General features: G+C 41.4%; 2 protein-coding genes across 3 annotated transcripts in view; one reads left to right on the top strand and one right to left on the bottom strand.

Annotated features, from left to right (window-relative positions):
• Positions 1-24,640, top strand: part of celf5a (cugbp, Elav-like family member 5a) — a 131,546-nt gene extending 106,906 nt beyond the window's left edge. The window contains exons 6-12 of one of the 2 annotated variants that reach the window (XM_085927634.1): positions 3,724-3,870; positions 10,578-10,746; positions 19,497-19,709; positions 20,075-20,173; positions 21,879-22,022; positions 23,565-23,740; positions 24,370-24,640. In XM_085927634.1, the coding sequence (XP_085783760.1) occupies positions 3,724-3,870; positions 10,578-10,746; positions 19,497-19,709; positions 20,075-20,173; positions 21,879-22,022; positions 23,565-23,692 (900 nt within the window). In that variant the 3' untranslated portion in view covers positions 23,693-23,740; positions 24,370-24,640. The remainder of the gene's footprint in view (positions 1-3,723; positions 3,871-10,577; positions 10,747-19,496; positions 19,710-20,074; positions 20,174-21,878; positions 22,023-23,564; positions 23,741-24,369) is intronic. The other variant, XM_085927635.1, reaches the window with a different exon arrangement.
• On the bottom strand, positions 11,053-13,705 carry LOC147047152 (uncharacterized). Its single transcript, XM_085927639.1, has 6 exons — positions 13,314-13,705; positions 12,765-12,956; positions 12,239-12,297; positions 11,974-12,075; positions 11,688-11,861; positions 11,053-11,563 (listed from the first exon to the last, which is right to left on the bottom strand). The coding sequence occupies exons 1-6, from the start codon at positions 13,441-13,443 to the stop codon at positions 11,186-11,188; spliced, it is 1,035 nt and encodes a 344-aa protein (XP_085783765.1). The 5' UTR covers positions 13,444-13,705; the 3' UTR covers positions 11,053-11,185.
• Positions 24,641-26,439: the final 1,799 nt, after the last annotated feature.

Raw genomic sequence — 26,439 nt, 5'->3', positions numbered from 1 at the left:
CACATGACCTGAATCAATGGTGAATTTATATTATGGGCAAGATAGACGAAGCAATTACTGTAAATATTATTTATAGAAAATATGTCAATATTAGCTCTTTTTTTTGTATTAGTGTGATATCAAAACATTTTGAAAAAAACAAAATTGTCACATCTTTTTAAAAAAAAATTGCATGCTTTCAACTTTTAAAGAGAAGATGTCATCTTTTGAGATGGATGGATGGATGGATGGATGGATGGATGGATGGATGGATGGATGGATGGATGGATGGATGGATGGATGGATGGATGGATGGATGGATGGATGGATGGATGGATGGATGGATGGATGGATGGATGGATGGATGGATGGCAACAATCCACAATGTGATCAACAGTCTGACGTCTCCTGAGTGGGATTTATGTCGGTCATCTGTTTCTCCTCCTTTTAGCACGTGGCAAATTTAAGTGGAGCATATAAGCTTGAAAAGAAATGACCAAGTAAAGCAGTTTGTCTCTTTAATTAACATGATATTTCATTATAATCTAATTTGAAGATAAACGTGTTTAGGGTGATAATTGAATTGCGGGCAAGTCATCGCTCGGCAGTGTTCCGCTTGCATAATCGCTGTCTATAGATTACATTGGCTTGTTATGTGAGCGCGCCGCGTGTCCTATGAATTTGATATTCTCTGCTTAGAAAGTTGATTTTCCCCGTACCTTCGAGGCCCACTCGTCCAAATAAAGGCGACGGGGTCGCCCAGATCGGAGCGGTTCGGCGGAGGCGCTTCGCTTATTACCACAAAAGGCCTCAAGTGTATGTTTTGTTTGTTGGAAGCAGGTGGAGCTTCTCTCTGACTCTCTATCTTCCTACCTCGCTTCACAGAGCTCATGTTTGTCCTTTTATGATTCCATTATTAATGGTCGCCAAATGTGTTGCGGGGAGAGAGCCACTAGAAAGCCAGCTGTGCCATTTGAGCGAAACCCTGCGAGTCAATCTAAGTGCAAATGACTGCAGGTCGCCGGGAAAGACTCTTGATGTCCATTCTCCATAGATACTGTCCTTCCCCATCGCTCCAGCCTCGCTATCTGCGCTCGCTCTCCGGCCCGGCCTCGTCTCTCTTTGGCATCCTCTGGGGATATTAGGCAATAGACTTGTTTACTCCACCTTTCGCCACATCGGCTGCTGAATTATTCATCTGACTATAAGCAAGGGGCTGGAGGGAGGGGTGGGGGTGGGGGGAGATTGGAGCGAGAGAGAGAATGGACAGGATTTATACCTCCTGCTCTGCTAAATTGATTATAGAAATATGATCAGCATCTCATATCCCGAAGCTACCGGCGAACGGGGGCTCAACGTCAGCGGGCCGTGACCGTTTGTCGATACGCCGGCCGTGTGGTACCGCCCACTTGTGTCCCTGAACGGGTCACGCTCGCCTTGATTGCAAAAAAAAAAAGAATTTAGTGATGAATATCATCAGCGTGGACAAACGTAGGCGTAATAATCTGGGTCACGAGTGTCAATCTGGGTGGGTGGGACGTCAAAAAAAAAAAATCTATGAAATTTAAAAAAATCATTAAAATCAAACTTTTGGTGATGTGTAAAATAAAAATTAAAAAAAGATATATCATATAATATAATAATAAAAAGAAAGAAATAAAAATGTAATAAAATAAAACATTTTGGTGGGCTTTTGAGAGTCTGATTGCTAAAGATAGCTTCCCCATGTCCGCACCTGCAGACACGACTTGTGCATACATAAAACGGAGAGCGCACTGAAGGCTGCAACATATGCATGAGCGCACACACTTTGGAGATCACGCCGCGTGTGTTCACTTTCCCAGGCAGCCACGAGGAAGGGTCAAAGGCTCCCTGACTGATCTTATTTTCCAGCTCACGGAAGTTGCCATGAATACATTGGTGCCATTCGGGGAGGCCATCGGACTTTTCGTATGGATAAAATATGTGAGCCGGGGAGGCGTGAAAAGCATTAGCTCGACAGACAGTATGTGGAGTTTGTAAATAAGCGTCACTCGCTGCATATATATGGCTTCTTAAGTATTCCCGGGAATCAATATATCCACGGATCTATAATGAGCATCAATTTCCATACAACTATAAACAATCGAGTGTGACGGCAGCTGCATTGGTCCGAAATATAGAAATACTACATTCAATTTATTTTCTTCCGAGGCCTAAATATCTGTCAAAAGCATTAAATATATTAAATGGTCATGATGTGCAATCTCAGGTGTTAGTGGGCGGAGTATTTAGTCATGTGATGGCAAATTGCAAATTCCAGTGTATTACAATTGTCTTGTTTTGAAGAAAAATTCCGGAATATTCTGAATGATTAATAAAGCCTACGTAAAAGTAAAACATTGATCCAAAGTGCCGTTTGATTGCCTATTAAATGTCTTTTGGAGTCTAAAGGGGAAGAATTCCCTTTCATTGATGGATTGTACATTGTTTACCTCCCCCTGCTCACACAAGGCAGGTTAAAAATGTAATGAGATTTTTGCTTAAAGTTCACATGCCTTAAGCAAAACCTCAGACATAATGAAATCTAATATGACATGAAGTAACAGCCTCGGAATTGTATTTGATTATTTTGGAAGGGAAATGTAGCAGACAGAAAATATATGTTATATATATGTGGCTAGTCCCCCAATTTTATTTCCGATATATTCTTGCAATGTTTTTGTTTTTTATTTTATTTTCTTCAACGAGAACTGAACTGTGCGTCGCTGCCCTTTGTCGACGGCCGCCACTGTTAAACCTCGCAATAAAGTTAATGACGCAGACATTAAAGAGCTGGACAGACAACAGATAAAGCGTGCCAATGTACTAGAGTGTCAAAATTAACCTTGGTCTTGGCTCAAAGTGGTTATAATGCGTAACTTGTTTATCTATTTTTGGAAAGTGTGAAATTAGTGATGTTACTACTGGTTGCTGAGTGACTAAAAAAATTTTTTATTATGCCACAAAAACAAGCTATGTCATAAAGTGATGTTTTTTTTTAAAAAGAAAAAGAAAATGGCGCCACCGCTGAGCATCACTCACATTCATGGCTGTGATTGATGCTGTTGACAACTTTGCACCAGTTTCACAAGGGGCTGAGGCGTGTTGTTGTGAGTGACACCCAACCTTTGCACACCGTCAGATCAGAGTAATATTTCGGCCTTTTATGTGCATCGATTGGCCGCAATTGGGACGAGGCACACCGGAGAGGCGGAGCGCACAAAAGGTCAACTGTAGCGCTAAATCATTTGAGGATTCATAATGAAGGGTGTGTGGCCCAGCGCACCTGCTGGGTCTCATCTTCCCGCTGCCGAATGGCCACGACAACAAAGTGTGGATAATACATGGCCAGCCGCGGGGAGAAGATTAAAATGGACAAAATGAAAGCAATTGCAGCACTTTTTTCTTTTAAGCGGGGGGTCAATAGCTGCTTGCTGATAGCGCTTCCATTTATTGTTTTAAAATGAGCCTTTAAGTCGCAGGACAAGCCAGAATATAAAAAAATAAAATAAGAAAAAGTGACTTTCTGTATAATCCACAAGACATGGTAAATATATATATATATATTTATTATTATTTTATTTTTTTTATTTGACTTTCTGTGTAGTCCACATAACACGGTAGAGACAGCAAGAAGCTATATTATTTCTATCCCACTTGGGCGCTGACAAAGACCATGTACCAATCTGATCTTTAACCTTGACCCCTCTACCCCCCATCCAGGGCGCCTCCTCCAGCCTGGTGGTCAAGTTCGCCGACACAGACAAGGAGCGCACCATCAGACGCATGCAGCAGATGGTCGGCCAGTTTGGCATCTTCAACCCCGCCATCGCCCTTCCTTTCAGCACCTACAGCTCTTACGCACATGCGGTGAGTTGGAAAAGACGCACACACATTGTGGCATTAAGCAGTTGGCGGAGAATTATTTGGAAGTTGTGTATGTGTGGACATTGGCTAGCTAATTTAGTCCATTACTTGAAGAGGCCTTATTCCAAATGAGGCTGTCCACGTTTAAGCCTTCTTTTTTTTTTTTTTTCTCAAAAAAATTCCCAAGTTGGGTCACATGGGAGAGGGGTAAAAAAAAAAAAAAAGAAGCGGTTTTTCCACTCCAAATCCCTGAAATCGCGCCGCACATTATCAGTCAGGCTGGTGAATGAATACATTGGAGCGTTTAGCAGCTACACACATTGACATTTCCCTCAGGAATGTTGAAGCGCAAACGCCAACTAAAAGGAAAAAAAAAGAATACTTGGCTTCATTTATCAGGGCGGCCGGAAAGACAACTCGGAAGGAATGCTAATGTCACCCCCAACTTGAAAGTTGGCCGTTTTTGCCAATGATCATTTAATGAAGCGGATTATAACAAAGTGCTTGAGTGTGAGGTGCATTCTTTTCTCAACTTTTAAAAACTGTATTCTAATTACCTCCGCACGGGAGGTTATGGTTTCTGTCGTTGACTGTTTTGATGATTCAAGCTTGCTAAACCACCGTCAGAACCGCTGCATCCGCTTCTTCTTCTACTCCACAATTTATGACACGCTCCCCTCACCCTCTGTAGTATTCCCCCCCGAGGGCACCCAGAACCATCTTGCGCACAGCATAGTCACATTTCTTTGATGCCGTCCCTTTCTCAATGTGATCCCACAATCCCTACTCGTGGCATCGGGAGAGTCAAAGTTTGGGTTCATAGTGCAAAGTACTAAAAAGCTGGAATTTTCTCTCTTTCAAAATCTCATACAATACTCCTTACTGCCGGTAACGTGTATTTGCACACAAACGGTGCAGCAGCACATATAAAAAGACAATCTACTGATAGTCATTGACATATATTCCTTATCCTCTGCAAAAAAAGACTAATATTCCTGCTACTTCCTATTCTAATAGTTGTGAACCTCTTTTTTTTTTTGTCTGAATAATTTTATACTGCCCCCTGGTGGACCAGCTGCACACACCAGAATGCCTGGCAGTGAATTACTCATAAAATACAACGGAATGATTTTATTTTGACGGCTTTTATACGTACAAATGACAGACATGACTCAGCAAGGTTAAAATGTGTTTTTATAACATTGTAATGGGTATATTACCATTTCCATATGAGTAGTGCCTTTCATTACCATGTTACTTACTGTAATTGCTGCTCTCCGTCTAACAACCCGTCCTCATCTGTGCCACAAAAAGACCATCAACGTATGCGTTTTTATTTATAGCGGAGCGAGCACACAACTTGTTTGGCTATAAAGGAAATGTAAACGATATATGAGGTCTTAAGGGGGCTATCCATCGCCCTCGTTTCATTTCATACCGGCACCGCGGGGGCATGGCGCAAAAGCTCAAATGGACCGTCCCGGAGTAATTGCGAGGCCATGTCTTCTACCCAGTAAAACTCAAACCTTCATTGCCATTCATGAAATGCACTTTTTTTTTTTTTTTTTGCCAACTAAGAAATGTGACAACATGCAAATGGTTGAGGGGAGGTGCTCAGTTCGGGCCATGACTTTTATTTACTGTGGCAGGGAAGTAGGGTGATGCAAGAAAGTTGAGTTTTGGTTTGAGTCATTTGACTGCAGATTTCTACTTAATAAGACAGCAATCCTCATTTGGACCAGCACCAGTTTGTAAAGCCCACTCTTACATGTGTCAAATTTTTGGTCATTAAAAAATATGAATTATTCATTTAAGGGAAATGGACTGACCTATTAGTCCGGATCTGCATAAACATGTAATGGGTTCTTTTTTTTTTGGCCCATTTCCCACACCTCCATAAAATTACACACTGTAGTGTGTTTCAGGCACGTTGCATCATCCTCCCCAAAAACATTTCTTTGAAAACATCACACCTAATTTTATTTAATTTACAGTAGAGAAGTTTAACTCGCAAAAAACAACACCAACATTTTTGCTTTATTTTATTTGACAATCCATTAAAATTTGTTTTTGCACGACAGCAAATTTTGTTCAATGGAAAGAATTCCACTTTGAATTTTTCTAAACTGAATCATTTTTTTCCTAAATTAAACTGCTCATAAAATACTCTTCAAAACCCCAAATCACCAACAATTAAATTCGGCAGCACAGTTAGCCTATTCCAAAATGTACCTTTCTTTTTTGTACCACTAGAGGGAGCCCTCACTACTTGGGCACCATACAAAATAGTTGTTTTGGTTTTTTTTTGTTATTGCGACAGGGTCCCATTTGCATGCATCCTTCTAAAAAGTCTTTTCTTGTATCAATATCCCCTTTAAGACTCTTTCTGCAAACAGCCACTCAAGCTACGAGCACAATTCTTAATGTCGAAAGGCAGAAAAGAAAGTGTTAGCTCCAGATAGCGTAGGAGTCTATGTAGCGCTGATTAGCCTTTGGCAGCGGCGACTGCTCGCGCGCACGGCGAATCCCCCCGTCGCCGCCGGGCGAAAGTGCTGAAGTGATACGACGGATGTGTCTTTACGGGCGCGATAAAGCGTACTTACTCCCTGAAGACGAGAACTCTCTGACAAGTGAAAAGCCTTTTTTATCTCCAAAAGCACACGACGTTTTCATCCCCCCTCGCCATACATTTCGGCCAAAATGAGGCCTCGGCGCCCGTGTATGGTGGGGACAACCGGTGTATATAGCTGTAACCAGAGAGTACAGTAAAAGCGCTAGCTCTCCACCACAGCTGTGGATGGGATCATAGAGTTGAGTTGACAGCCAGTAAATTGGATTTTAGTCAAACCAGGAGGAAGCGGCGCCGGATGGAAAGGGAGGGGTGTGCAACACTGACCAAAATGAGAAATGTTGTGATGGACGCCGACGCTGGCAATCTATGACAGGAGACATTCCATTTGCAAAAAAGAAAAAAAGGTGATTTTTATAAAACACCAGCAGGAAAAGGCGGTGAGCAAGATTCATCGTGTTTTCCTTGCGTGGTTTGTACTGAGCTATAATTGTTGGGCCATGTCCTGGCAATATTTGCTACATTACTGCAATAAATAAGAAGAATTCCCAAGAGTTGTTCTCCTTGTTTAATTCCTTGTAAGAAAGGGAAGAAGGAACAAATGAATAGAATGCGGTAGACAATGACTGAAGGAATAACACAGCAGCTGCTGTCCAAAAAAAAAAAAAAAAATGTTTAGGTGGTAGCTTGACTTTAATGTATCTCAAGCGCCACAAAAAAAAAAAAAACAGTTGGATCCATTTGTTGGCAGCCTAAGAACACCTTTTGTTGACTTTGTTTTGATGTAAGTAATTGGGTTGTCTCAACATGATTTGCCTTCATCACACTTTTGAATTTTCTGCACATTTTTGTGTTGCAGAATGACTCGCCTTTTTTCTACACTGTGTGTGTTTGCGATTCGGAGGCAAGCCAGAGCCTGAGAGAGATAAATGAGAGGAGAGAAGACGCTTTAACCGGCTGCTAATAGTGACAGCGTGTGGGCGGATTGGGGGTAGGGGGTGGGGGGGGGGCAACTGTAAACTGGCATTAGGAAACATCTCCCCCTGTTGGAGGCAGTCGTTTTCTTTTTTTTTTAACACGTGCGAGCAATGACCATGCAGATGCACAAGTGTGTGTGTGTGAGATCTGGATTAGCTATGTGTTAGCATTTATCCTATATAGTATATGAATCTTAAATAGGATTGAATACATCAAGAATATTGAATAAATACTTAAATGACATTCTATCACAAAAGCAGAAATGAGAAAACGCTATTAAAACCGTTTCTGTGCTAGCACGGCGCTAACAAATGGGGCCCATCCAGTGTTTTAGTTGACCTCACTGACCCCCAAGCTCTTCTTGTTTCCCCAGCCTTTATCAGCCACTTTGCCTCCCTTTGTCTTCCACCGCCATTCGCTGCCGACCAGGTCGCAGCGTGCCGGGTTCACGTGTGACGATGCTGCGAGTCACGGAACGGCGCTGTAGCGAGATAATTGCCATGTGATAAAGAGGCGATTGCCTGCTGGCACTGCGGGAGGAGCGCTGCCATCAGGTTGCAATAAAAAAAATAAAAAAAAATAATAAAAAGCAGATGCCTGACAGTAAATGAATGCCGCTGGAAGCCGAACAACTTTGTTCGCCTTCCTTTTGTTCCCTTCTTTTTTAGATCCATGGCATTTTGGATTAAACATGATTATCAACCACACGTTAGTATGATATAAACAATCCAATTTGACGTCAGGTTGGAAAAGTATGATTTAGTTACTGCATTTGTTTATCTTAACTAGCGATATAAAATGACAGAACAATTAAATCCTTTTGTAACGAGATAACATAAGGTACAATTAACCTGTGTATCCATGTGTTTCCATTCAAACAACAAAATGATTATTCTTGTCATCACCCATGAGAAAGTCATGATTGCTTTTAATCGGCAGCACAACAATAAATTATGAATTGTTTATTTAATCAATTCTCCCAGCACAAATAGTTGCGCTAAATTGTTAACATTGCCCTCTTCCCAAAAATAGGAAACAGATGTAATTTGTTAAACGTTTTGACTTTTGACAACCCAAATTTTCTCCACAAATGCGAAACGAATTTAACTGACATAACGACTGTGCACTTGTTAGCTGCTAAAATCAAATGTTATTTCTACTTTTGCTACTACAAGTTTGCTAACTTATTGATTTGTATCCGCAATTTTGTTTTTCCGAGATATTTGATGTTGATATCTTTTAGTTTTGTTTCTTTTTACTTGCACCTGCTTACAGTTCCTCAGAACGGAAAGTACAAAAAAAGATACATGAACCCATATGCTGCTTTAGCAAGTCAATGTAGAAGCCATGTCTGGTAAATTTCCATGACATATATGCTTTTGGGTGAATTCTACACAAGCTTAATGGTCTTTGTGAATTTAAGACCATGATGATGGAGTACCAGTCATCTTTCAAAAGGTCTGATGGGGGACAGTCACATTTTGCACCTCTTTGTTTCCGAGACTTTGCTTTTGTTCCTGTTTTTTTTTTTTCTCTCTCCTCTCCTTTGCTGCCTAACCCGCTTTCAAAGGCTCAATTCATCTTATTGAGAAAGAAACAGATGATCCCCATTTGCCACCTTGATAAAATTATGCAAATGACAAAAGGCATTAATAGATAGCAGGCACGCAGCTAATGGATGCGATGCCGGCGTCAGGGATTCTGCCAGCGGGACAGTCGCGTTCACGTTACCTGACAGCAGCACTGAGAGAAAATAATTGGCTTTTTTTTATTTTATTTTTTTTGCCATCGCAGGGCCCACCATGCAAATTTCACTCTGACTGTCACGTATTGCCCAAAATATAAAAATGTACTCGGCACTGTTGTTTTCCACAGCCAAATTCCCCCCCCCCCCCCCCCCCCCCTCTATTTTCACCGAGCAATTTTTTTTCCAGCTCTCATTCCTCTTGAGATGTCCCCGAATCCAGACGCCGATCAATAAGAGTGTATTTTTAAGCAGGCATAACTAGCAACTCACAATCCGGAGCATGTTAGTAATTTAGTAGATGTGTCACAAAAACTGCAGTCAATTTCCAGCCGCCGGACAACATTCCCCTCGCTCGCAGATGAAAATCAATAGGCCTTCACTCACTCTGCATTTCTGCTTAGCATGAAACCGACGCGGCTTCCATCAAAATATTGTCCTTGGTGTTTATTTCTATGCCCAGCGTGTTTTGAACTGCTTGTTTTTTTAATTTCACTTTTGTCTTTAGTGTGCTCATTTGAATTCAGGTCAAAGCACAGAACATTTTTGTTAGCAGTCCCAAATTTTATTTGGGGCTAATAATAATAAAACCTCAAAATGTACCGTAATTTTCGGACTATAAGTCGCTCCGGAGTATAAGTCGCACCAGCCATAAAATGCACAATAAAGTGAAAAAAAACATATATAAGTCGCACCGGAGTATAAGTCGCACTTTTGGGCCAAATTTATTTGTCAAAATCCAACACCAAAAACAGACATGAACCAGCAACAACAGGCGACATATACACAAACGAGGCGCTGAGAACAGGCCCGACGTAACATTCAGAGTTATTCAAGTAAGTATTACAAAAATAACACATTTATCAAACCATCTGTGGATTTTTGAATTTTGAAGATTTGTGAAGAAAAATCACATATAAGTCGCTCCTGAGTATAAATTGCCCCCCCCCCCCCCCCAAACTATGACAAAAAACGCGATTTATAGTCAGAAAATTACGGTAATTCTGCAAACAGGCGAGCGAGGAATCGTGACTTCCATGTTGTGGTGAAGTTTGCAAGGAGAGCGAGCACATTGCAACTCGTGTACAAACTTTGGCTGTTCCCTGAGCGCACAGATAATGTGCACATGTCAACGTCTTGATTTGTATGAGAGCGAGAGCAGCTGGTGACAGGCTTCCTGCTGCCAACCCAGACAGATGCACTAAACATAGGCTGACAGGCTTCTTCTCTTTTCTTCCCGTTTCCTTTTCTTCTACTCTGCTCCACTTTCTATTTCCCCTCCACTCTCCATCCATCAACCTCAACACACACATTCCTCCCAATGCGTACGATATTTTGCCCATTACCATCTGTCCTCCTCTCACCTGGCCACCCTCACCCCCCCCCCCCCCCCCGGTCCTCCGTGTCCCTCTTGTTTAGCTCATGCAGCAGCAGGCAGCCATCATGGCAGCGAGCCACGGCGGTTACCTGACGCCGAGCGTGGCCGCCTTCCCTGCCACGCAGATCCACCAGATGGGGGCGCTCAACATCAACAGCCTGCCACCCACTCCCATGACCCCGGTGTCGGGTGAGTTTCATCAAGCATTGGGTGAGCACTCCGTTTTAATCCCTCTCCACGGGTCCCCATTTGTGTGTGTGTATGTGTTGTTGTATTTCCATCTTAGTCAGCAACTTTTGGGAATAACATTTTTATTGGATGTAGCAAATTCTTTTCGAGACATATTGACAAGGAAATATTTAGAGTGGTGCATGTTAACCAGTGGATTTTGTTGTCGTTACACACTCGCAAACACTAATAAGGTTTTCCTATGCATGCGAAAATAAAACTGTGGCAAATCTTTAAAATGGGGCTTAAATGTTCAGAGTAGCAACAAACACACAATCCACGCTTAACTTGGTGTAACAAAAGTGATTTATTCACAATATCATTCATCATGGATATATTACTTTACAAAAAGACTTAAGAACCAACGGCAAAACAAAACATTTCTCACACAACCAAGATACAATTTGCTGGCTTCTCCGCCTTATCGAGCCACCCTACCCCATAGTCCAGACATATGAAGAAGCCGTGAAATTGTTGTCACGTGTACCGAACAGCCAGTACTGGCTAGAAATTGCTGCAGCTCCTTCAACGTTGCCGTCGGCCTCTTTACGGCCTCCCTGACTAGTTCTCGTCTCGTCTTTTCGTCGATTTTGGAGGGCCGTCCGGTCCGTGGTAATGGGACTGTGGTGCCGTTTTTTCTCCACTTAACGATGACGCTCTTCACTGTGCTCCAAGATATATTTAATGCCTTGGAAATCCGCTTGTAGCCTTCTCCCGACTGGTACCTCTCAACGATGAGATCCCTCTGATGTTGTGGAAGCTCTCTGCTGTGGAAGCTCTCTCCGGAGCGTTGCTTGTGCTGTAAAAAAAAAAAAAAGTCAGAAGAAGTTTCCTAGAACATCTGAACTTCATTTGGAGTTCATCAGAGGCACTTTAGATGGTGCTTTTATTATCCTTGTCCAACTAACGAAATCCATAATTACCATTTGACACACGAAAGCCTCCTCGGTGTAAGAAAACGAATCTGCTGCCTCCCGTTGGTCTTCATCTAACGTTTCCAGAGAACTCAGCTGCTCGGAAAACGATTCTTTCTCCTCTTGATGTTGCTGTTTGTCATCCGGCATTCCCCGAGAAAGACAAACTGGCTCGTCAGTGTTCTGAAAAAAAAGTATAGTAACTATTTACTCATTTATAAATATAACAGTTAATTTATACCCACACTATTATTTTAGTATAAGTACTGGATGCAAACTTTTGTGAGCCACTTACTAATTCACAGACAGATAATTCTTCTTTAGTGGAGGTGGATGAATCCAGTCCATTGTCACGACCTTCAGGAATCGTAATTGAATTTTCTATGTCAGTTCTGTGCTGTAATCAAAAATAGATTCAGATATAATTACCACAAAAAAAAAAACAATATTCTCCATGAATCGACAAATCTATAAAATCACTGTTTGGATAAGGCAAACATCTTGATGGGCCTTTTTTTTTTTTTTTTTTTTCTAAACCTGATTCAAAAAAACATAAGTACTTTATTTCCACATCCAGCGCTGGTTGTGGTTCCGATGTAATTGGACGGATGCCCGAAACCTGGAAACACAAATAAAAGGCACAAAAATTATTTAGACGGTACTTTTCCATCCATAAAATATTGTAGTAGCAAAAAAATGTCTTCTCTTTTGTTCTTCACTTTTAATATCCGCCTAACTGTGCTTATCTATTTTTTATATATCACCAGACACTGCATCTGTACTGTTACTTTCCCGTGAAGTGCGAATTAAAGTCCCAGCACCATATCTTTTTGAGTACAGAAGATGTCTTCTTGGCAGAACAGAGTACAGATATTTTTGTAACCACTTTACACAGAATCTTTTTGCCACAAATTGCCCAGGAAAATCCTCTCTGTGTTCCCAAATGTCCCTTTTACCATCTTTTACCATCAGGCAAAAAGGTCCACCGCCATATGTCACGGTAGACATCATTAGCGCCGTAAACTGCAATGTTCTCACACTTGGAACATTTCCAGTGTTTGTTGTCAATGTGACATGTCAGATCACCTTTCGAGTGCTCATCGTCACTGTCAGAAGAGTGTGACGATATGTCACAATCTGCTCGGCTGCATGTACGTGATATCCCACAGTGGTGACCGGGATCTTCTTCCTCTTTAATATGGGGGGGCACTGCTACTTCCTTTTTAATGTAGGGGCACTTAGGGTCATGCTGCTCAGGAAAAACATTTTTGATGACATCTGCAGGATAAGGCAGAAAAAAAGAAAGACAGTGACTTTGTTGTGGATTATTACTGATGCATGTTTTTGCAATGTGTATAGCAGTCCAGTATTTAGAAGAGTTTCAGGATGATAAAGAATTGAGGCGTTATTGCGACAGCACCACATAGTGCAGTTTATCTTATTTTTATATGTACTTCAATATGATGGCATAGCGGGATTCTTATTAGGATGCTTGAAAAATAATGGCATCACAAGAATATGGAACGGTCTTATTTGTTGATCTGGCCCTTATTCACACAAAAACAAATGTGGGACCTGGGTTTTACATGTTTAATAAAAAGAAAAGAAGCGAAAGCAAGCAAGCAAGCAACCAACCTGCTCTGTGCGACACAACACGGGGCGTCTTGAAAACAGCGTCTGACAGTAGACGCTGTCCTTCGTTTTCTTTTAATCGGCACAGCTCCTCTTCGTACTCTTCTTTCACTATGACTGCACACATCGCCATACGATCAACACAACACTTGATCGTGTCTCCTTGTTGGTAGCTAGCTAGCAAGCTATGCTAAGCTATGCTGCAAAGCTTTACCGTGCACCGACACGAGTTCATCCGAATGCGAAGATTAAATTAATGAGTTCAGTATATTAGTAATGGCGCATTTTGAGTCGAGACTGCGGCACGCACTGTTCTAATTTGAGAAGAAATATTTTGTGAAACGCTGACCAAAACGTACACGGAAGTAGCGCTGCGGCGGAATTAATACGGCAACCTTACTTGGACAAACTACTTGTGTCTCTTACGAAACGCGATTCGTAATAATGAATAACGTGCGTTTTTATATGTCATAGCTCGCTTTCTATAAAGTAAAAACGTGCAATTTTATTATTAGAGGGACATTGCGGGCAGTGCTTGTTTTAGTGTGACTGGATTCAAAATTGGAGTTTGAAAGGAAGGAGCGGGGGACTGGTGGGTGCCTCAAGGCCAAAAGACCACTAAAAGTATTCCTCCATAGAGGACACAAAGGGACATTGTAAATTGAGTGTGGTATGAAAAAACTTTTGAGTTATTTAGCATCTGGTGCATCACTTTTGCTTATTCAGCTGCTTTTTCTTGAGAGAAAACGTGAGGGGTGGGGGGGAAACTCTTCCCTCAACAAAAGCAAGAGAAATAAATAATACAGCATCCAAGTCTTTGTTGTGCTCTGCTCACCTACTTTGTCAACACTGCAGCACAGAGTGATTTGTAAGACTTTGCTAACTTTTAACCAAGCAGTGTCAGCTAGAGGTGCTATCACAAGCATCCAGCTTCCTGGATCAAGCTTGCTGTTGTTCATCTAATTTCTTGGTTTTATGCAGTCTCTTAAATTGACATTCCCTGCAAGTAAGGCACTTTGTATTTTGTTCGCTGCATGCCGAGGTGCCTCATTTAATTCAGTACAGTCAGTGAATTTGAATCTACAAGAGACAATCAATGCAACACGACCCCAATTAAGCATATATAATGAATTAACTAAATTAAAAAAAAAACAATAGTCAAAACTAAATGACTTAATGAACAATTCAAAGCTGATGTAACCTTGGTCCACACTGAAAATTATTTTTAAAAAAAACATTGCCTTGCTGAAGTTAGTTAGCAATGAAGTTAGCAAGGAGTTGGAGAAAAAGACTGGTGCTGATTTATTCCATGCGGGACACAAACAACAGTCGTGTAAAAAATAAATGACAAAAAAAGATTGGTTCAAAAGCCTTGAGTTGTTTTTTTTTTTTTTCAATAAATGACAAAAAAAGATTGGTTCAAAAGCCTTGAGTTGTTTTTTTTTTTTTTTCAAAAGATCATGTTGCACTAAAGCACAAAAGTTCTGGCCACTGTATTAAAAAATAAGTATAACCTCAGGCAGTGTCAAGCCCCTTCCACTGTGTATCACGCCAAATTGACACAGAAGTATAGCATTGATTCCTTTCACACAACTCACCAAAGTGGTACCTTGAAAAAACAAGTTGAATTTGTTCCATGACGCTTATAATTTACTCAAATTGTTGTTAATGTATGACATAAATTCAGTTGCATTCATTTACAAATCATTACCCCCTATTGAAACGAATTGAAATGCAATTAATCCGTTCCAAAACAAACACAAATATTGTTTCATAAAAAATCAAATCCCTCAGTTATGATGTTATAAATCGTAACGTGAGTAGATAGAGCTCTTCTACTGGATGACATTGGAATATGCATGTGTACCTAATATTATGGCAGAGTATATATTTGCACTGCAATGAGGAGACATTGTGACAAAGTGAGCGTGAATCTGATGTGCATGAAGTCGCACCATTTATCTCCCTTCAAGACAAGCGTGTGTGTGCATGTGCATGCGTGTGTGTACGCCAGCCACCGCCTACTGATTACCTTTTATTATTCAGCATAGTGTACCATTAATCCTTCACAGAAAGTCAGGCTTTTGTGTGAGATTTCAAGGACCGGCATAAATATGAAATGTTTTATTTCCCTCTGCGTTCATTAATATGAGTCGTGCTGCCTCAGGAGCGAGCGCATTATATATTTTTTTATTTACTGCACTTGCAGCTATGACTTATTCAGACTCCATTGGAGAAATGCATAACATGACTTGCAAGGCCATCTGCGTGGAGTAGGCCGAGGGAACGTGACACTACTGAGAGACGGGAGGATTACACAAGACAAAAGAATCATTCGGTGCCTGTGTTGCCTTGTTATTGCAAATTTTATTTCTAATTTTTAACATGGGCAAATTTTGCAGGCTACAAAATGAGGCAGAGGGCCAAATCTGCGCCAAATCACTTCTTTTTTTTTTTTTTGGGGTGCGCTGTTCTGCTTTCTGCTTTGATACAATTTATGCATTAAGTCGCGGCGAGATAGAGTGACTGTCTGCAAATTGTGTATGGCGCTATGCATTAGCATAAAGCTCTCAGATCATCGTTTAATGGATCCCCAGCTTGGCGTGTGACATTGGTCTTTGATTGAAATGATCCGTATAACCTTTGTGGAATTAAAAAAAAAAAAAAAAAAGAGTACATTGGCGAGTCCACGGAGGTTAAGGGTGTTACTCGTAAAACAATGACACATCCGTTTGATCAACAGATGCCACGCATTTAAACTCGACGGCGCGCGAGCCGTTTGCCAGATGGCTGCGCTGATTAGCGCGTGTACCCTCACAATGATGCATGATGATGCTTTTGGAATATAATGTCAGACGCTCCCCACACGCTAGAAATAAAAAGAAAACAAAGCAGGAGATCGTGCTGCGAAAGAAAGCTTTGTTAGCATGTGCGAAGTAGGTAATCTCGTGTTTTTAGACTTCTTGGTGAAGCAGCATGTGGCTCATTATGCAATGTGTGTCTGAAGATTTTTTTTTTCTGTGTCTGCCAATTTCTCCCATTTCTTGCTATGAATACATCAGCAAGACAAGTGTTTTTTTGCAGTGACATCAATATTTCTGTATTGGAGAATACCAGAAGTAGCAAGCCAGCAAATGAATAGTAAAAAGACTTTTAATAGGAAATGACATCACACCTTTAACTGAATCTGTACAAAAATGTGATGGCAAAATCCAAGTCCTTTAAAACGACCCTTTTCCCAGATTTGCATGTCATCATAACTCAATGTGTGTCAGCGCTCGTAGCTATCAGTATTCAAATCCAAATCGTTTTCTTGGTGTGTCAGCTTGTCTAAGAAAGATACTTTATTATTCATTTCTAGTCATTTTCCCTTTGCTTAAAAAAAAAAAAAAAAAAAAACATGCATCACATTTTAAATCAGTTAGATGAAAGCATCTGTTTTGAGTGCTTATTACTTGCTCCAGCGGCAGACAGTCCTTGTCGTAGCTGTAATGACTCTCAGACTTTGAATGTATAATTAGCATAATAAATACTTGTGTCGCACGCCCAGGCTCCTTTTTGCCAGGCAATCAACGGCAAAGAACGGATCAAGAGTTCCTCTCCACCACCATCTTGCGAGAATGCGAATGCAAATTTGCTTAGATAAAACGAACTGCATGTTTGCGACGTAGCGATGAAGACTAACTTTGAAGTAAGCTTGAAATGTTTTCTTTCCTTTATTCGCATTTGAGATATCTCAATGTGCTTCACGTAGTTACAAAACAACTTTAAAAGGCCACATTTTTAAAAGCAAGGGAATTTAAGACTAAGGAAAAAATAATCATTCAAATGCAAAGTAGAGAAATAAAAAGTAGTTTACTATAATAACTGAACTCAACATTATTTTGGAAAAATTGACTATAGAAATGATCTAAAAGATCAAAAGTTTCCGTTTTAAGTAGTGGAAGATCTTTCGGACTTGAGTCTGATCACTTTGAACCGTGGGCTGCAGCTGTTTGATGCTCTTTTAAGGGAGTCCAGTCCAAAGTCCATAACTGGAGATAAAAGCTTGTGTAATCTTCTCCTGACCTGCTTGGAGCAAGGCAAGCCATCAGTCTGGATATTTTTAGCCAGTAGAACATCCCCTGTTTGTCACAAATTCCCTTTTGTAGCCACGTGTCACGCCCCGGTACTTCTGTAATTGCCCACCTGCAAGTACGTTACCGCCAGCGCAGCATAACAGGAAGGTGCTAAGCAGAAAAAACGAAATCTACCTGATGATGAAGGGGCTACATTACGAGGTGCGAGGGTTGGAGCGCGTGTGGCCTTCCCGTGGCAGAGTAGCCGTCAGCGGCTTAGTACGGGAGCGGCGGTCCCCTGGGGGTCTTGGCGGAAGAACGGACAGAAGCTGGAGACTAATTCATCACAGTCCCATAGGAAGCAAGCAGTTGGAAGGAGGTTCAAGGGAAAGATAAAAAGCGTAAAAGATTCAACGGCTTCCAATGGACGGAAAGTATTCCCTTGGTCAACAGAGTCGTAAGACCTCTGATGTCCATGAACAATCTACATTATTTATTTATTTATTTATTTATCTATTTGTTTATTTATTTATTTATTTATGTATTTATTTATTCATTTATTCATTCATTTAGGGTATATTTATTAATTTAGGGTTTGTTTATTTATTTGGGATTTATTTATTCATTCTTTTGAATAGGGACAATGCACATGAATGAACATCAGTATAAAAACAAATCTAAATATGTCAGCTTATAGCGGCAAAGCTAGTTCATGACATCTTTGTCTTTACGTGGAGCCTCAAAAATCTTGTTGATTTTTTTGTTGTTGTTGTTGAATTTACTCAATTTTATTCCGTCAAGCAATTGCCCCCAAAAAACTGTAATTATAAATTCTAAATGTACTTTTTGTTTTTTCTACTACTGGGGATTCTCAAATCGGAGTTTTTGATGTTTTCCAATAGTACGCTATGAACTAGTTTGTACACTGGCATGAGAATCCGTTTGTTTTGAAGTTTGCAACTTCACCGCATTCCAAAATTCAGGTTAAGTTGCCACCATAGCTGCAGAACTCCATTGTAACTAGAGGACCCCCTGCGGTCATGTATGTGGTGCATATTTTCACTTCATGGTTCATGATTCTTTGCGCTGAGATTTATGCAAATAGATCTCGGTTGTAAGCAAGAAAAAGCAATTCCGTAAGGATATGTAGATGCTGTCGCACAGCGCTGGCGACATACAGCATATTTACCATCTCATTAGCATAAACCTCCAAATGAGATTGTTTACCCTGTGTGGACCACCACTCATATGAAGTCCTCCAGCTCTCCGGGTCGGGAACACGACGTGCTGTAGGGTTCCTGTGACTCCCAAGTCCCTCTCCTTCGTATCCAATCAGGGTTAAGGTTTCCAGATTGAGAGGTGGTTCTCAGGGGAGCTGTACTTCAGCGAGCGCGGATGCGTCGCCACGGAGGCGACCCTTTTTTTTTTTTCTTTTGAGAGGCCATCACGCCGTGAGATTCTGCTCAAAATGGGTACTTTGGCGTTGCCAGGATAATTGGAAACACTTTCTAGAGGAGGGCCCTTTTAAAATGCATTGCATGAGAGGGGAGGGGATGGCGAGCAACCAATTTCGATTCCGTTCATGAACCGTCCTGCCGCTGCCTCTCAGGCGTGCGCCATATATGTTATGACCGCCGCATTTGTCAAACTGCCAACTGTTGTTTTGTGTCTTTCTTTTTTTTTTCTCCCCCTACTGAGTGAAGCCACATCTTTTTGTTTTTGTTTTTGGCAACCTGCTTCCCCGGGCACCCTCTAATCGTTTCCATTAAATTTCAGTTCCCCCCCCTCCTTGGAAGTTGCGTGGTAGTTTCATCATGTCGAGCAGCGGGGTCTCACGCAAACACGGCCGACAGCCTCATTTTTCACAGGATCACTTCCTCGGCCATCTTGTCTGATGTGTCATGACAAATAGCGGATATGCGACAGGCGTACCCGTGTCCTTGCATTAGCCGCGAAATGTGCATGCCTGTGCAAACCTTTCTACACAATGCTGTGTGTGTGTATTTTTGTGTGTCTATATTTGTGTCAGAAGTGTTATCTACGAATAAAACTATCATTGCACATTTAGGATGTCATACAGGTGTATGTAGATGAATTGTAATTGCTCTGATTCTATTGTTCCTCTCAGGCCTAAGTTCTCCACCAGCCAACATCACCACCTCCGCCGTGCCCAGCATCGTCACGCCCATCGTCAACGGATTCACCGGCATCCCTCATCAGCCCAACGGACACCCCGCCGTGGAGACGGTCTACACCAACGGCCTGCCGCCTTACTCCACCCAAAGCCCCACTGCCGCCGACACCCTGCAGCAAGCCTTCACCGGAGTACAGCAATACACAGGTGAATGAAAAATATGATTTCAAAATAATAATAATGACTTCAAATTCATGTGCATTTTTTTAATTTCCTGTTGCGACGTCGTGCACGTACAATTTAAATTTCTAATTTAAAATTTCAAAACTAGTGGGCATAACAACTAAAACATGTAGGGATGTTTTTTTTTTTTTTTGCAGATTAAACTAGAGAGGTTATTACAGTAATAACTGAGAGAAAACAAAAAGTCATTAAAGTGCAACCCACGCTACACCGCCACCCGCCTCCGATGCATACTGAGATACCATCCGATATCATCGGGTTGCATCATGCTCACGTTAAGCTTGTGTTCTGGAGCGCATCCACATTTTCACGCCCCTCCCCTCTCGTAGCAATCTACCCGGCCACCACGCTGACTCCCATTGGCCAGACGCTGCCCCAGGCGCCCCAGGTCATCCAGCAGCAGCAACAGCAGCAGAGAGAAGGTGAGGGTGAGAAAACATTATTACTTTTTACACATCTGCACTCGATTTATAAAGCGGGACGAGCACGAGAGAGCAATATTGCTCGGGCACTGTACGCGTCTCATTCGCACATATAACGAGAGAGGAATATTACCCTCTCATTCTTTCGGTGTGTAATAGATAAATAAAGTGGCCACTTGCAGTTCACCGTTCACAGCTCATCTCGGGAAATGGGTACAGTACATCGGAAAGATGAGGGTGATGAAACACCTTCCGAGATTGTGTGATTAGAAAGGACATATCGTAACGTGTCTCGAGAGTGCACAGCCATTTTCTGCAATTTTAGATTTTTTTTTTTTTTATACTTGGGAATTTTGCCAATATAATAAATCGTCACAAAATTCTGCACAGATAGTAATTGTCGCCAGGTTTGCAAAATGTTATTGGATTGTTATTATGTCAAAAAAGAAACTTGATTGATTTTCCATGACACAAGATAGCCAATGTACCTCAGGCTAGAAATCAAATCATTACAAGCGCTTGGCACACCTGCCCTGAGATTATTGATGTTTTGCTATGTCAAAGTGAGAATACGATTGATTTTAATGTGTATATGCAATACATTGCATAACCTATTAGAAACAATTTACATTTAATCCTACAGCCTAAATTACATTTGACACATGATTGACAAATGGGAACATGTTTACTTTTTATCCTGCTAGATTCTCAATTGTAGCAATCCTATTGCTTTTAAATCCTATGGAATACTGGAACCTACATATATTAGATATTATTATGCATTTATTTTGTGCCCAAGCCAACTGGGAACAGAATAATACATGTACATAAATGGTTATGAGCACAGCTTCTCAGGAAGCTGAAATAGAATTAGTCGCTCTTCACAGAGGATAAATAATATATGCATGTGAGTATTATCTGTCTACATGCGTGTGGCTCTGTTTGTGTCAAATATCTATTGCTACAATGCAGCGACACCAATGCTAGCTTGACGTCTTCGCATTGTTTGCTAGCATGAGGCTAAACAGACGAACTTGTGTTTTTTTGTTTTGTTTTTTGAAATACACAAACCGTTCATACCACAGCACGTATATGTGTATGTGATGCACGGGCACATTACCAAAAATTTGTATCTGCTGGGCTTCACATTCCTAAAAAATGTTTCCTTTTCAAACTTTTTGAAATATGCCAACGCAAGATGACTATTGATTTGGAATCATCAATGTGGCTTTGGTCAATTGCCAAATGCTTCCACCTTCCTTTTCAAATCAGCAGCGGACATAATTATTTACATTCTTAGCCAGACGTCCTGGCGTTTTTTTTTGTGTCGTTGAAGAAATCGTAATGATTTTGGAAGCAATTCGACACAAATTATAGATAGCCGAGGTCAAAGATAAAATCTTTGTCTTAGCAACGTTTAAACTCGATGGGGTTATTGATGGGCGTCGGAGCGGGAACGCAATTGATTTTGATCCGCAATACCTGAGCTATGTCGGGTCAAATGCCATAATTGCTCAGCTTTTATGTGAGATGCTGCCGTTGGCAATATCTTTTTCAACTAATTCCCTCTTTGCTAATCAGCGTTATGCCGACACTGCGCTTTTCTAGTTGTCCAATCTCTCTGAACAGAAGTAACACGACTAATTTCTGTCAGCCCAGAAACACGACTCATGTTAATGTTCTCAGTAGTCAGTTTGGTGTCTTTCTCCAGGTCCGGAGGGCTGCAACCTGTTCATCTACCACCTGCCACAGGAATTTGGAGACAATGAACTCATGCAGATGTTTTTGCCCTTCGGCACCGTCATCTCATCTAAGGTCTTCATGGATCGGGCGACCAATCAGAGCAAGTGTTTTGGTGAGTTCTTTAGCAACTCACTCATTCGCTCGTTTTTGGCTCCGAGACAATCAGTTCATCAGATCAGCAGTCTTTTCAACAAAAGCAACCTTTTTTTTTTTTTTTGCGAGTCCCTGTTGAATTTCAAACTCAATTAAAAAAATAATCTAATTAATTAGCTCTAATAATGGTGTTGCGATTAATCACATTTTCACTGAGCTAGCTGCACTTTTTGATTTGATTCGACGACTAGACAGATTTATGAAATCCCTCAACTGTCCTGTAGGTGTCAGCAGAGTGGCAGAATATAATAGACAAAAACAAAACCTAATTAAAGAATGACACTTTAATTATTTATTATCTGATTGAGACCGTCTTCAATAAAAATAAAATTGATGTCGCTGGGAGTTAACTGTTAATTCCACTTGACAAATCTAAATATTCACAACAGCGAATGAGTTAACTTTATTCGAGCTCTCATCAAAACTGAATGAAAATAATGATTTGATTTATAGCGTACTTCATGTATACAGTGTAGCCGGCCGCACCAGCCAAGATGTCATCGATCAGGATCCATATCCATGTTTCCATGAGGCAGCGTGACCCGAACACCCTGCTGGTGCTGCATCAGCATCACCGTTGGTTCACCCCAATATCTGTCAATACTCTCACTACTGAGGCTGATTCACGTCCCCCCCCCCTCAACACAACGCAACGCCACACACCGCCTCTACCTCATTTAGCTCTGTCAGCCTACACGGAGCAACCTGCCCTGCAGCTTATACAAACTTCAAGGCGTCACGCTGGATTCTGTGCATGTGTGTGTGTGTGTGTGTGTGTGTGAGATGGGGGAGGGCAAAGGACAATTATAGATCAGCATTTGTTTTCACTCCAGGCCTGGAATTGATCGGCAATCCCGCCTCCCCAGGGGGACTTAATAACATATAAATTCATGAAAGAAGACCTATTTGCAGTATTGACGTATACACTATGCATTTACAACATAATGTTACGCCCGGGGAAGAAACGGGAACAGCAATGTAATTAATCTGGAAAGGAGGGAATGAAGGTTGGATTGATGGCGAGCAAAAAAGACAGGAGTCACTTTTACACGGCCTTGTGTGTGAAAGAATGAGGCCACCCGTCCATTTGGCAACTTCTAGTTGTTTTTGTGTGGAAAGCAGAATCGGTTGCTTCCTCGCCACCCTTTCTTCGACGTAACGTAACCGAGCAAAAGACAAGTTGGAACGGAGACGTTTCCCAGGTGACCGGGGTGGGAGGGGGCGAGGAGAATCTCCTGCTGTTTTTTTTTACGGGTCAACAAGTATTTCTAATGACACCCAAGACGCAGGGGAGCACATCAAGCGGAGATACACTCGGCTGCAGTTTCTGGTCACTGACTTTTTATTTATAAGGCTTTATTTTTACACGTGATGGAAACAGGATGTTTTGTGCAGGTGATGTGAGGGAGGGGCTTAGGCAGCGCCATGTCATGTGACAGAAAGACAAATGATATGCTGATCATTCTATTCAACCACATTATTCTTTATTTTTTTTTTACAGGCTTTGTGAGCTTCGACAACCCCGCCAGCGCACAGGCAGCTATCCAGGCCATGAACGGCTTTCAGATTGGCATGAAGAGGTTGAAAGTCCAGCTAAAGAGACCGAAGGATGCCAGTCGCCCTTACTGACACAGCCTACCTTTAGTATTCACCGCAGCAGCAACAGCAGCAGCACAGGTACGTTCATACGCTCACCGGACTTTTCATTAGGTACACTTTCACGGATACAATAGATTACAAATGCAAAAATGTACTGAACAACTCAACTATAATTTAGAAGAAATTTTTTCTTTTTTTTTTTTTATATTTTTTTTCTTTTTTTTTCAATGAGCTAAACATGGTTGCACAAGTGTGCACACCCTCATAATTAGGATGTGGCTGTGTTCTGAATTTTTGATAAACACACATCGGTAATTTTAATGCTGTTTCGAAGTGATTGATTTATTTTTACGATTTATCACCAAATTCATCAGGGGGTGTGTCGACTTTTCCAATCCAGTAGATATATTTGATGATGCTGTCCAAAAGATTGTGCAGGCATACCTAATAATGTAGCCTGTGAGTGTTTAGGTGCAGATACCCCCCCCCCTTTTTTTTTTTTTTTTTGCATGCACAGCAGCCAGCCAGCCGGCATATTAATTATTAGACATTCTGCCAGCGTCAAGATTGACAAAGATCAATTGCTATGCCAGCTCGGGTTAGCCCTCTGCAGACCATTCGGCTGATTTAATAAGAGCATATTAAAGCCTTCAAAGCTGAAGACGTTGACGGGCCATCCAATCTGAAAACTCTGCTCTGTTTTTCAGGTTTTAGATGACACGTGAAGATATTTTGGAGGGGCTTATCTCTTCTTTTTTTTTCCTCGGAAAGCAACATATGTTTTTAAAAAAAAGAAATAATGAACACGGAAGGATTTTTTTCGGGGGTGGGGGAGACATATCAGCATTTACTTATGAAGACGTAAGTTGCGTCCGTACGAGACGAGGAGGCGCGTCGTCGGGGGACGCTAACAGATGGCACACTGCGAGAAAGGAAAGCAAGAAAAAAAAACAAATGAATCAAAAACAAAAAAAAGGACTCGATCAACAGAACTTTTTTTTCTTGTTGAGACTTGAATTGTTAACGAAGCAACAAACTAACAGACAGGAAAAAGCAGCAACGACAAATAGATTTCTATATACATATTCTATACACATATATATAAATGAGAGATGCGCTTGTGGCTTTTACTGCTCCTTGGACAAATGAGGGTTCACAAAAGGCCAAGACGGGAGGCGGAAAGGCCGTCTTTCTTTTCTTCTCCCTCTTTTTTCTCGTGTCGTCTCGCAGCAAGCGCAGCGCCACCAGCCCCGGAGGAGCTCACTGAGGTTTCCGTTAGCGACAGTACAACTGAGAATCTTTCACCCCGAAAAGGGACCAAAGGACCAAACACATTTGTATTGTTCTGAAACAGTAACGCTTATTATGAATTCATGAGACTACAGTACTACTAATGATATTTAAGGAGTAAACTCGCTTCAGGTTGAAAGAAAGAGAAAAAAAAAAAAGAGGAATGTTTTTGTAACTAATGGGTTTGGGAATATTGAAAAGAAAATGAAAAATAGAAAAAAAAAGCTATACTATTTTAGTGGTGTATACTATGTGGGTTGGATATTGTTACGGGCACAAGTTCATCTTCATTATTCATTTCATCTCGGAGAATAGAATCATGAAAATCACAAATGAGCTGCCATATTGAGGAAAATCTGCTGTTTTAACATTTTGCAGATGCGAAACTAAAATTCTTAAGCTGCTGTGTAAATACTTGTATGGAAAACCAACTATAGTAACGTTTTACTCCAAGCACCCCGCCAAAAAATTACTCAATCTGCCATACACCAGAAAAATGTCCAACAAAGTTCATTCCAAAAAAGTCATCAGGGAAAAAAAAAAAAAAAAAACAGAATGGTGGCTACTCTTTAATTTCCATAGCGCTTTTTTCCCCCCTTCCTTCATATTGTCCTTCCTTCATATTTAACTTCCTTCCTTCCTCCCTCTCTTCCTTCCTCTCTTCCTTCTCCTCTTCCTTCCTTCCATTGCATCATTAAAGCCTCGATATTCCAGATAATCTAACGCTAAAGCAGAGTGCTAAAAGTGCCATGCGGGTTGAGCCTCACGTGCGGCGCAGTAAAATAGCACAGTGTCTGTAACGGCTTCATAAAATATACAAATGAGGCTGACAATGGTTGTAAACATCATCCGCCACCGTGGGCCAAGGCAGCGTCTGTACGGGTCGCGCCCTCTCCCGCTGCCAAGCCTCTCCAGCTGCTCGCAGCGGGGAGAACGTCCTCCCCTGTCGCTTCGCCTGCGGGTGCCAGCATATCTCTCTCTCTTAATAGGAGCCATCAGTTCCCAGGGCTGCATAATGAGGATGATGGTAATATTGATCAGATGGGGATGGGAGGGAGAAAGAGCGTCGACTATGCACCATCAATTCTAACTGGCTCGATGGAGTTCACATTTCTCTCATAGTCGACGGATGCATTTGTCCTTTCTGTCGTTTGTAGCGATATAGACGCCTCCGAATCAAATCGCTAATCCCACACGCTTTTTGCTAAGAACTGACAGGAATTGTCAGAATTGACGGCAGGGAAAAGGTACAAAGTCGTGCACCTGCTTTTATTGAACCAAGGCTGACAGTGAGATTAGATCATAGTTTTGTGCTCATTTGTTAATGTAAAAGGAAACAAAAAAAAACATTAGGAAGTTTACATTGAGAAAATCCATAAAGTGTTGATAGGGTCCAATTATGGAGTCTCTTAAGGTGCGCTCTTGCATACTTAGATCGCAGCATGTATAAAGAGTCATGAGTTTGTTGTCTTGTAACCAGCAGCTGC

The sequence above is a fragment of the Syngnathus leptorhynchus genome, chromosome 13 (genome assembly GCF_054491065.1).
Source record: "Syngnathus leptorhynchus isolate UIUO chromosome 13, UIUO_Slep, whole genome shotgun sequence".
In the NCBI taxonomy this organism is placed as follows: Eukaryota; Metazoa; Chordata; class Actinopteri; order Syngnathiformes; family Syngnathidae; genus Syngnathus; species Syngnathus leptorhynchus.
This window is presented reverse-complemented; position numbering and strand designations above follow the sequence as displayed.